Raw genomic sequence first — 13,075 nt, forward strand, 5'->3', positions numbered from 1 at the left:
CATGCACAGTCTCAACTAGTGATTATTCTGAGCTGTGGCGTCAAAGGCAGCAGACAGAGAACGCTTTGGACACTTATAAAATATCTACAACAATGTAAAACAATTTACACATTATCATTCAAAAGGTTGGGGGTCAGTGCAATTTTTTTATGCTTTTGAAAGAAGTTTCTTATGCTCACCAAAGATGCATTTTATTTGATAAAATATAAATGTAAATTTAAAATATCTGTTTTCTTTTTTAATTAATGTTAAAATGTAATTTATTTCTTCGATTGCAAAGCAGATATTACTCCAGTTTTCAGTGTCACATGATCCTTCAGAAATTATTCTGATATGCTGATTTGGTGTTCAAGTCACACATCTTATTATTGTCATTGTTAAAAACCATTGTGTTGTCCAATATTTCAGAGGAAATTGTGATCCTTTTTTTTTATGACTTTTTGACGAAATAAACAGCATTTACATAAGCTAAATATAAGTATTAACTTGATGGGGGGTTTTTACAGCTAGATGGTGTATTTGCGTCATCTACAGTACCTAATTAGATAACGAGCATGATGTGAAGCTGATTCCTCAGTGGCATTGATCCATACAAATAGATTACGAGGTTTCTATATTCGTAATGGCTTTACATTGTACTAAAATGCACTACGCTACGGGCCCTCTGTTGGATTCAGAGAGGAGAATAAACATATTCAAAATGATGAAGTACACTACAACCAATCAGTCCCGTCTAGATTTAGGAAAATGAAAGACACACTCTTGTCCTGATTCCATGTTGTTGTCATCTAGTGGGTTGAAAGGCACACACTTTTAGTGAGGACAACTGACACCGTCAATACATGAATGGCACAGGATGACAGGACATCCACCTTTCATTCTGTCCATTCATGTGAAGGATCACAGGTATAATTTAGCCAGGTCACTCTGACTGAATCCTGTCACTCTTATTCTCTAGGGTGACAAGTATAAAAAGCGTTCTTACATAATGACACACACAATAGATATTATTACAAGCAATGCAGCTCTAAGAAAAAAGTATATCCCACTCTCAGCCATAAATTAACTTTCCTCTCTGCATGCATCCACTGTGACATGGTTGATTTTTGAGCCCACTGTGTCATTATTCAAATTCACACTTGTGAGTGTGACAACTCCTGCATTAACCTTTTAACGAACAATCAACATATTGCAGATTTTAATTGGTGCACTTTTCACTAAATCCTATTGAAGTAACAGAGGCATTTAAAATGCTAAAGGTGAAAGGACAAAACTGTTGAGTATTAACGAGTATCTGGTCTTGTCTGGTTCTAAAACTGAGTGCCAGTTTTAATGCCTTTTTTTCTGGAAATTGGTCAAAAACAACCTTTAAAACCTAGTAAAGTTTATTCTCAACATCTTTATCACAGGGCTTACTGTATCCAAAGATTATTATCATCTAACACCTGCACAGATGGTTCCTCTCCTGACCATTTGTTACAGTGGGTCACAGATACAACAATACCACAGAAGTGATAGAAGTGTAGCTGTCTAACAAGCTTTACTATATCAGTCAGTTTCATCAATCTGACAATTGGATTGCCAAGTAGCCAATGTACTGAATGGATTGTCAAAGATGTGACTTGTTCTTTAATGCAGAACATCAAAAGAACACAAACCCATGTATTTTGAACTAGATTGCACATTTTACATATTTTCAAACTCCCGAAACCAAAAAGCATAAATATAGATTTTACATGCAAGTATAAATCATAATACTTAGAATTTTATGTTTATTAACAATATAAATCACTCAAATACATCATCCAATAAATTAAAGTGAAATCACACACTCATTGCAAGATGGACTAAGATTTTTATGCTTTTGGCCATCCAACACGTACATGAAGAACAGCTGTGAAGAAAACTCAGAAGCACCACACAAGATTTACTGATTAGGAGAAACAATATGCAAAGAAATATAAATACAAAATACCAAAGCTAGGACTATTAAATATGGTTTTGCAGCGACCCCAACATAAGGTCAGCAGAGATACTCAGATCATCTCTAATTTAGGACAGAGAGTCCAGGCTATATATACTGTTATAAATTGCAAAAAAAATCAATGGCATAGAGTTGTTTATTCTTTAATCCTATCTCCAGGGGCCTTGTGACCTTGTTCAGAGCTCATTGTAGAAGTCAGACAGAGTGAATCTTATAAATGCAGAGCCACTTTCCACCTGTAATGGAACGGGTCTGACACAGATGGTAAGTGAAATGACAAGGTGTTTATTTACAGGGTGTAACAGTAAATTGCAAACGTGGGGATTCTTCGGACTTGGTGAGTGTCACTTAGTGAGGTTTAATGAGAAAAGAATGTCAATCGTAATCAGTCTTTCTGTTTTGACAGATCCTGGGGATTGGCCGCGGCAGAGCGGCAGAGATATGCGGGGAGCCGATCTAGCCACCGGAACAGACGAGGAGGAGGACTGGAATAGGACAAGACAGAAGGTAAGTAGGGACAGGTAAGTAATCGCAGGTAGTTATACTCAGCTTTGTCAGGAAGCAGAGATGGTCCATGGAGTAATCCTGAGATCGGACAACTGGTGACTTTGGTGACTGAGCTTATATGTGGCTGGTGATAATGAGGTGCAGGTGCAGGTGATTAAAACTCAGGTGAAGTGGATCGGGGTAACTGGCTCTGGGAGGAGCCTATTCCTTCTGTTACAGTACCCCCCCCCCCCCCCCCTCCACGGCCCACTCCTGGGGGCCGACCTCGGCGTCGTGGTGGTCTGCCTCGGCCTCGAGGTGCAGGACGATCCGGATAGGAGGCGTGGAAATCCTCCAGAAGGCTGGGATCGAGAACATCATCTCTGGGGATCCAGGAGCGCTCCTCAGGACCGTACCCCTCCCAGTCCACGAGGTATTCTAGTCTCCCACCATGACGCCGGGAATTTAGGATGTCTCGGACCTTGTAGATGGCTCCATCATCAATGATGAGTGGGAGAGGGGGTTCCTCGGTCGGACCAGGCTCTGGGGAAACAGAAGGGTAATATGGTTTGAGTAATGAGACGTGAAAAGTTGGGTGAATTTTATATTGTGCAGGGAGCTGAAGCTTGAAAGTGACCTGTTCCAGAATGGTGAAGGGGCCAACGAACCTGGGACTCAGCTTACGGCTGGGCAGGCGTAGTCGAATATCTCGTGTGGAGAGCCATACCTTCTGTCCAGGCAGATAGGTGGGTGTTGCTGAACGACGAGCATCGGCGGCGATCTTCTGCCTGCGTACTGCCCGTTGCAAGTGGTGATGTGCTGAGTCCCAGACTCCCTCGCTTTCTCGGAACCAGTGGTCGACCGCAGGCACATCGGAAGGTTCTCCGGACCAGGGAAACAATGGAGGCTGGAAACCGAGTACGCACTGGAAGGGAGAGAGTCCAGTAGAAGATTGACGGAGTGAGTTCTGGGCGTACTCGGCCCAGCCTAGGAACTGGTTCCAAGAATTCTGGCGGCGATGGCAGAAGGTTCTCAGGAAGCGCCCAATTTCCTGGATTTTGCGTTCAGTCTGCCCATTTGATTGAGGGTGATAACCTGAAGTCAAACTGATGGTTACACCTAGGAGAGCGAAGAAGGCCTTCCATACACGGGAGATGAATTGTGGACCTCTGTCCGAGACTATATCTTCAGGGAGGCCGTAGTAACGGAATACATGATTGAATAAAAGTTCTGCTGTTTGCATGGCAGTGGGGAGTCCAGGTAGAGGAACGAGACGGGTGAATTTGGAAAATCTGTCGATGATGACAAGGATGCAGGTATTATGGTCGGAGGGTGGAAGATCAGTGATGAAATCCACTCCCAGGTGTGACCACGGGCGGTTGGGAATGGGTAAGGGCACCAGCTTGCCTGAAGGGAGATGACGGGAACTTTTGGATATGGCGCAGTCTGGGCAGCCCTGAACGAACCTTCTCACATCCCTGGCCATGTTCGGCCACCAGAAGCGATCGCTTAGCAGCGAGAGAGTAGCGTTGGCCCCTGGGTGACCAGTACCAAGTGAAGTGTGAGAGGAGTGGATGAGGGAAGTGCGTTGTGTCCTGGGAACATACTGACGACCTGGTGGGCAGCCCGGCGGATTGGCAGGAGGAGTGTCGGAGGCCACTGGCGGAGAGGACCAAGCAATGGGACTCTCGATGATGTTGGAGGGCAAGATACCTTCGGGCTTCTCGAGAGAATCCTCCTTGGTGTGAAGACGAGATAAAGCGTCCGCCTTGGCGTTACGGGATCCTGGACGATAGGAGATTTGGAAATTGAAACGGGTGAAAAACAATGCCCATCTTGCTTGGCGTGGATTTAATCTTTTGGCGTCTCGTAGATATTCGAGGTTCTTGTGATCGGTAAGCATGAGAAATGGTTGAGCTGCCCCCTCCAACCAGTGTCTCCACTCCTCCAGGGCAAGCTTGATGGCCAGAAGCTCCCTGTTGCCGATGTCGTAGTTCTTCTCCGCCGGGCTGAGTTTTTTGGAGAAGAAGGCGCATGGATGGAGCTTGGGAGGCTTCCCCTGCTGCTGAGATAATACCGCACCTACTCCAGTTGTTGATGCGTCCACCTCTACGATTAAGGGCAGTTCTGGATCGGGGTGGACGAGGAGTGGTGCGGTAGTGAAGGCTTCTTTGAGACGGTTGAAGGCATTGGTGGCATTCACATCCCAGGCAAGGGACTTCTTACCTCCTCGTAGGAGGCCAGTGAGGGGGCTTGTAATAGAACTATAGTTGGCAACGAATCTTCTGTAAAAGTTTGAGAAACCCAGGAAGCGCTGCAATTCCTTGATCGTGGTGGGTCGAGGCCAGGATGTAATGGCTTCCACCTTCCCCTTGTCCATGCGGATGCCACCGTGACTGATGATATATATCCAAGGAAGTGGACGGATGGTTGGTGAAATAGACATTTTTCTGCCTTGAGGTAGAGCTGGTGTTTCCGCAGCTGTTGAAGGACCTACGCAACGTGGTGGCGATGTTCGGCCAGGCTCCGGGAGTAGATCAAAATGTCATCAATGTAGACGATTACAAAACGATGAAGGAACTCCCGGAGCACCTCATGCATGAAACTCTGGAAGACAGATGGGGCGTTGACAAGCCCATAGGGCATGACCCGGTACTCATAGTGCCCCGTAGGGGTTACAAAGGCGGTCTTCCACTCGTCCCCCTCTCTGATGCGGATGAGGTTGTACGCGCTGCGGAGGTCCAGTTTGGTGAATATGGTGGCACCGCGAAGTTGTTCCAACGCTGCAGGGACAAGAGGAAGGGGATAGCGATATTTAACCGTGATGAGATTTAGTTTACGATAGTCTATACATGGACGGAGCCCTCCGTCCTTCTTGGCCACGAAGAAGAAACTCGAAGCAGCAGGGGAGATGGAAGGGACGATGTAACCCTGTTTGAGTGCCTCCTCAATATACTCCTCCATCGCCTTCTGCTCGGGAAGTGATAGGGGATAAATCTTTCCCCGTGGTACTGGTTCACCCGGAACGAGGTCGATTGCGCAGTCCCATGGCCGATGAGGTGGTAGCCGAGATGCCCTTTTGGTACAGAACACATCCTTGAAAGCCACCTCGTAGTCCGGTGGAACCTCCACAGATTGTTTCTCCATGGGGCTCTCTACGGACGTGGCCTGCACAGATAATTCCACAACTGGACGTGGAGAAGGTTTAGGCATATGTGGGAAACATTGCGGGAAACAGTTAGTACCCCACTTCAGAACATCTCCAGAGGTCCAAGATAACACTGGATCGTGCTTAACCAGCCAGGGTCGACCCAAAACAATGTCTACAGTGGATTCCTCTAAAATTAGTAAATGAATACTCTCTTGATGGAGCTGCCCCATTCTCAGCACTAGGGGACCGACACAATATTTCACAAGGCGACGGGTAAGTGGAGTACCTGTTATGGCCTGGATCTGGTAAGTGGTTTCGGTTGCAATGGGTGTGAGGTGGAGTTGCCGGCTGAGTTTCCCCGAGATGAAGTTCACCGCCGATCCGGAGTCCAAGAGGACTGTGACTGGCATTAGGTGATTTACAAGGACAATGTTAGCACAAGTAGTTAAGGGGTTCATCTTGGGGATGTGAGGTTGCATACCACTCACCCAAAGCCTGGGCGGACGAAGGGTGCAGGATTGAATTCTATGGTCAGAACTTCCACAATACAGGCACAAATCGTTGGTAATTCGCCTCTGTCGTTCTGTTGGCGATAAATGAAAAGTGTCAGTCTGCATCGGTTCAGATAAGGGTCTAACCTCTGGCTGGTGGCTCGAAGGAGTGTCAATGGCGGTAACGGTTGTGGTCTCCGATGTACAGGCCCGCATCCGGTTGGAGCAGCGGATGGCAAGTTGAATGAACTTCTCTAGCCCAAAGGTGTCATCGTAGGCTGCCAGGTGAATCTTCAGGCAGGTATTTAAGCCTTGCCGGAAAGCAGTTATCAGTGATGGCTCGTTCCATCCACTCGCGGCCGCGAGGGTGCGAAACTTCAGGGCGTATTGATGAATAGTCATATTACCCTGTCGAAGCTTATATAACTGTTCCCCAACTGAAGAATCACCAGGAGAGCTGCTAAACACCTCCTTAAAATGGGCGAGAAACTGGGCAAAAGAGTGCGTGGCGGGTCCAGCTTGGCTTAAAATAGTCTCCGCCCATCTCAATGCGGGTCCTGTGAGTGACGTGATCACAAACGCTATCTTCGCCTGATCGGTCAGGAACATCTGAGGATGTAAGTCAATAGTTAGTGTACATTGGAGAAGGAAGCCATTGCACTCCTCTGGATCACCTGAATAGGGCGCTGGTCGGGCCATGGGACTGGCGTACATTATTGCCGAAGAAGTGGTGGAGGCGGAAGTGACGGGTGTGGTAACAGAGGCCGGTGGTGATGGTGAAGCCGGACGGGCTAATACCCGTTTCAAGGTGTCGACCAGTTCCTGGAATGGGTCGTTTACACTCATGGTGTAGCCGTCTTGGTCCGATCTTCTGTAATGGAACGGGTCTGACACAGATGGTAAGTGAAATGACAAGGTGTTTATTTACAGGGTGTAACAGTAAATTGCAAACGTGGGGATTCTTCGGACTTGGTGAGTGTCACTTAGTGAGGTTTAATGAGAAAAGAATGTCAATCGTAATCAGTCTTTCTGTTTTGACAGATCCTGGGGATTGGCCGCGGCAGAGCGGCAGAGATATGCGGGGAGCCGATCTAGCCACCGGAACAGACGAGAAGGAGGACTGGAATAGGACAAGACAGAAGGTAAGTAGGGACAGGTAAGTAATCGCAGGTAGTTATACTCAGCTTTGTCAGGAAGCAGAGATGGTCCATGGAGTAATCCTGAGATCGGACAACTGGTGACTTTGGTGACTGATCTTATATGTGGCTGGTGATAATGAGGTGCAGGTGCAGGTGATTAAAACTCAGGTGAAGTGGATCGGGGTAACTGGCTCTGGGAGGAGCCTGGTCCTTCTGTTACACCACCAACTGCTTACATACATATAAGCTGCTCAAGGCTTTTTCCAGACCATTGGGAAGCCTATAGTTTATGGGGAAAATAGCTTTTTTACTTTCTTTTTTCATGATGAAATGGATGAAATGGATGAATATAAACAAAAGGCTTCAGAAAGGGAGTTTTTGATAATAATCTGGGCTTTCAGCAGCCATAAGCACCTCTGCCTAACTCGTTACCATCTAATCTGGAACACTTGACTAGAAAACATCTGCAAGCCTACATGTTTTCAGTCTCTATCCATGTTAGAGAGGCTGCTGAGGTGAGGACTGTATGAATTGATTGCTGTGGTTTGCTGAGTGGAAGCTGCTGAGTGTCTTAGGCTTTGGTTTACTCTTCACAAATGGTTTAAATTAAAATGCTAGAATCATAAAGCCACAGGTAAGTAGTTTTGGGACTTTGGAGCCCCCTACAGTTCAGTGAGTGGAAATCACTGTCTAATATAAATATTAACGTAATTACAGTAGATAGTTGTACACATGCATTTGTTTCTGCCATAAGGCACTCCCAAACTAAGAGGGAACATTTTCAGGATTTTGGCTAACATTCTGACAAGGTTCTCACTAAGTTGATGAACAAACATTCAAGTAAGGTTATCAGAATGTTTGTTCAGAGTTTCATCTGGTCTTTAATGTTCTCGAAAAATTAGTACAAAAACATTATTTATATATCATTCATGGAATGTTTTTTTTTCTGTAATATTTTTTAAATGTTGCTACTTGTACAGAACATTCGGGAACATTTAAAAGTAGCGCTCACATAATGTTTGCAAACTTATAAAATAGAATGTTTTGCAAAACCAAGAAAAAAGCGTTTTTAAACATGTAAATAAATTGGACGTTTTGAACATTCAGAGAACATCCATAAATAATTTCTTAACTTAATGAGAATAATAAAATGTTCTTAGAACATATTTTTGTAAGCTGGGCCCATCCTTTTCACAGAATCTGTACCAAATGACATACTCTCGTAACAAACGTTCAGGGTGGGAAAGAAATAAAAAAGTGCATACAGTTGCTTTGATTAAAAATTATACAAATACAGTTTTATGGGCAGTGAGAAATATTTAAAGTCTGAAAATTTTCTAAATTCATCTGCCATTTGCAGGTGCATTGGTAAACTGTAAAACAATTAACTTTATAAACTTTACAATCCAACTATTAATAAGGGGTCAAGAATCGGAACTAGAGTCAATAAAACAGAAAAGGGAAGGGCAGTGAAGACATGACAATGTTATCACAAATAATATGTATGACCTGGTGGCTTTAGCTGATAAGATAACTTATCATTCATATAACACTTGATTGTGTCACCCGACGGCGTCCAGACAACAAATCACACGCAAGTCAGCAGACACACTATTGACCTACATGATAACTGTGAGTGACAGGATATACAGTATGTGTTGTCACCACTAAATGAAGAGTTGCTAATCAGGTGAACACCCTGGCAACGTCAGTAAATATGCAAACCACCCCATAGAACATCATAAAATCATCTATGAAGCACATTTACCTCAAAATGAAAAGGTAAACGTATCTCTCAGGAGAGATAGATAGAGTGACAGTGCATTTGAACTGCTTCAGAGACAATTATCTGAGAATGTGTATGTAACTTTGACAACACAGCAGCCTTTAAAAGCAATGGAGCGTTCTGGCTGAGCACTTTCCCAAAACTAATCTTGTTAAAAGGCTTTCCCCTCTAATCCCTAAGGACTCCCAGATGCTGGCATATTAATCCCAATAAAGCATCTCTGAAATCCAGCACAAAGGCATATCTGCATCTGAAAGGTACTGTTCATTAGAGCCACTGGCTCTAAGACCAGAATTTAAAATAAAAAATTTTTACATTAATATGGGTTACTGTAGCCTGCATGGAAAGTGAGGATCATTTAAAATCAAATATGTCTATCAAAGGAGCCTATTTTATATTAAGAACGCATGCAGACAATCACAACCATGAATATTCACATGTGGATAGAGAAACATGGCACAGCACAAAAGCATGAGAAATCATACAGTCAAGATCATTTGTTGAGCACACTTTCTTATTAACATTCAATAATATATGTACAAATATATGTATTGGCCATACAGTGATGAAAAAAAAAAATAGAAATGTATTCAATCAGCAGCAAGAAAGTTGTAATTGGTTCTCAAAGTGCTTGATTTATTATGATATTGGCGGGAACACCTAAAACTCGAAGCTGAAGAGTTTAATTTAAAAAAAAAATCTAATTTAATTAGAGTTGCATAATAATCTGTACAATAGTCTGTACCATATCAATTATCTAAAAAAATTAAAGATGTTTCCTGTTTTTACATTTAGATAAGTAAACCGTAGATAACAGCAAAGGTAATGTCAGTTTGTTAAAAGTATTGATAAATGTAATCTTATCAAATCTGGAAATTAATATATATTTTTAGACAGTACATTATACTAGTTATAATGCTATGATGCCTAAATTCACTTTAATCATTCATAATGACTGATTTTAGGTTTTTATTGTTTTATTTTTAATGTATTTCAATTAAGTAGTGATCGTACCATCCATTTATCATTTATCAGCCATTACTTTTAAAATATTTTTTACATAAATACATAAAATATTATACTCTTTACCTTTAAAAAAACATTAAAATATCCACTTTTCTGTCCTAGAGTGATTACACCTGTAGACAGGGCTCTACATTTCATAGACGAAATGTAAAAACTAGGCATTTGAATCTTCAAGTCACATCTTGTGTTGTTTTTGATCTTGTGCAGATGCAGGGAACCGTTTATTTCTATGGCCTACAGCACAACCTTTTTATGGATGAAGCAGGGATGGATGTATCTGAATACATATTCTGAGCAGTGTCAATCCATAACTGAGATGCTGATCGCTGCTTTTCCAACAGAAATCAGATTCTTCCCTGAGAGGAGAGGATCATCTCCACACCACTGAAAGAAGCCTTAAAGGGTGTCCTCTTGTAAAAAATAAAGACCCTGTTTACCCCGTATAGCCTGTGGTTGCCCATTTTCCACCTCAAAACAGGCAAAAGTACAACGAATATAACACAGCCAAAGTTCAGGTATCAGCTGTAACTGCATGCAGGTTAATTTTGGAGCCCTGTGTAAAGGAGACAAAAAAGGAGGAAGGGATATGTCAGATGACCAAGAGTCTGTTAAGATGGTGTCCTGAAGTATAAATAGGTGGTAGTGCAGCCCGTATTCAGTCAATTCCAGCAGCTTCCGCATTGACAGAGGCTGTCTCCACCGAAGCACCTGGGAGCTGTCTGGATAGGCAGCCGCTGCAACCTTCTGAGAGGAGGGCAGGACTTGACTCTGACGTCACAATGATGGAAGGGACCCGAGCCAACGGTCTTTTCTCATCAACACTCTCTGAGACTATATTTGCCTTAAGGTGACAGAGAAAGGATAGTTAGTGAGTTGAAAATAGTGAAACTGATACAACTGTAAAATCTTTTGTTATTGCTGTCACTTTTGATCAATTAAATGCATCCATGCTGAATAAAAGTGTGTTTGTGTGTGTTTTATTAATATGTATACTTAATGAGTGTCAGAGAGTCACTCTGAGAACCTATGAGATCAGGCTGGGAGCGCATAAGCAGGTATTAGACTTGCTTGTAGGAATCAATGAAAACTCCCACAGTGCACTGGAAACAAATCTCGCCATACTCATGTTGATTGCTCAGCAATACAGGAATGTTTTGAAATGCTTGATCTGCTGAGAACTTTCTGGACTAGAGTTTGTGTTTACATTCACTGACAGGTTTGCTTCCTGTCATAGCTTCCAGTCGATACAGCTATAATAATGACACACTGGGGTAACTTTGTGTCAGTGTAGCTAGGCCTCTCTGATTAACACCATACTGCGTCTGAACACAAAACAATTTGGATGCCTAATTTGACCTCATGTGGGTTGGTTTCATTTAAAGTCTGGCATTTGTGTATCCCTTCTCTCTGAGGATCAAGCTATTGCTGTTTTCTTCCTCAGAATGTGACTAACTCAGTGTACTGAAATCCTGTATGCTTATTATGTATGCTTAACCAAACAGCACCATCATAAGACAAAAGATTAATAAATAGGAACATATACCGCCATTGGACCTGTTTGGAAGGGACTGGTGTTCCCTGAAGAGTTTAGTAAAATTGTGTTTCACAAATGGAATGTCAGTCCCATATTAATCAAACACATCAGTGTTTTCTCTCACACAACCTCAAAAAAGATTACAGAACAAATTAAATACAGTTTTTTTTCAGCATCCTCTGAGAAATCTGCTCTAGTCCTGATACAAATATCTAAGACTGTTGTATTATTATTTCTCCTCCTATATTTGACCCTTGTTGAAAAAGTGTCATTCATTTAGATAAATTCCCTCTCTTAAATACATAATCACACGTAAATCTGGTTTTGTGATGCACAGACATTCTGTTACGTCCATTTCCAGAAAAAAGACACTTCCATGTTAATAACTACCTAGTACATGAAATGACTGGCGTCATATGTTAATAATTGTAACTCAAAAACATAATTTATAAACTAATTCAGTACAAAAAGAGCACTTACAGAGGACGAGAGACAACTGGACAGGCTGACCTCAGCCATTGAGATCTCATCTTTGTCACCCACCGTCTGAAAGTGGGAAAGAGGAGATAGGAATGAAATGTATGATTAAAAGTTTTTTCACATGGTTCCATAGTTCAACTTTCTCTTTCTCATTCTTAAAGTTCAGATCTTTAATCACTGATTAAGTTAGCACACTGCCAGCCTCCTAGTGTTTAAAATGGGCTGTGACCAATAAAAAATGGAGGTGGAAGGGCAAAGCAAAAGGTGCCACCCATTGGACGCAGTAATGCCATTCATCTTGATGACATGGGATGAGCTTCTGTTTATGGGGATTATTTCTCTAAAACCAGCAGATTAGAGCACAAGAATTAAGGCAGGCTTAATCTCAATGAAATGGACCCTCATTCAATTCTGCTCTTTAAAGAAACGCCCCGTGCACTGACCCACACAGAACCATCTACATCTGTCACTTGCTCTACTGGCTCATGGCCTGATTAACATTATATTAACAAAAGGAGCCTTTGGGAGCCAAATCAATTTGATTTGACTTCTGTTCATTTAAAACTCGTAAAAAAGTTTTTGACTGGAAAATAGAAACAATGTGATATTATATATCCTTTTGACTGGTAAATGATAAGCATAAAAGCAGGATTTGTCTCAGTCCATTAACATGAGAGAGTGATTGTCTGACTATTGCTCTGTATGTTATACAATCGCTCCAGTGAAGCAAAAATGGATCACAAGTCTGTTCTGATAAAGCTGTGGACAAAAAAAACAAAAAAACAATTCTAAATGCTAAATTATGAAACGCAACAAACCATGCAATCATAGTTTAAAATTACAAAATAAAATATTAAATAAAAAATGAAAATTCTTCCTCTTTATATAAGCTATATAAATGCAATTAAATAATTAAAATCTAAAAATTAAAAATATTTTTTAAACATGATAACATTTTATTTATTTTTATGAAATAATATTGGCAAAAATGCAGAACT

The 13,075-nt window shown here is 42.1% G+C and overlaps 1 protein-coding gene across 1 annotated transcript in view; it reads right to left on the reverse strand.

The window, feature by feature from the left end:
* Positions 1–9,539: 9,539 nt before the first annotated feature.
* The window catches only part of LOC306858142 (melanopsin-A-like), a gene marked incomplete at its 5' end in the record, with an annotated part of 35,040 nt that continues 31,504 nt past the window's right edge, over positions 9,540–13,075 (reverse strand). The window contains 2 exons of the mRNA XM_079398542.1: positions 9,540–10,904; positions 12,078–12,143. Coding sequence (XP_079254668.1) covers positions 10,719–10,904; positions 12,078–12,143 — 252 coding nt within the window. The 3' untranslated portion in view covers positions 9,540–10,718. The remainder of the gene's footprint in view (positions 10,905–12,077; positions 12,144–13,075) is intronic.

This window comes from Barbus barbus, assembly GCF_936440315.1.
Source record: "Barbus barbus genome assembly, chromosome: 38".
NCBI classification, from domain to species: Eukaryota; Metazoa; Chordata; class Actinopteri; order Cypriniformes; family Cyprinidae; genus Barbus; species Barbus barbus.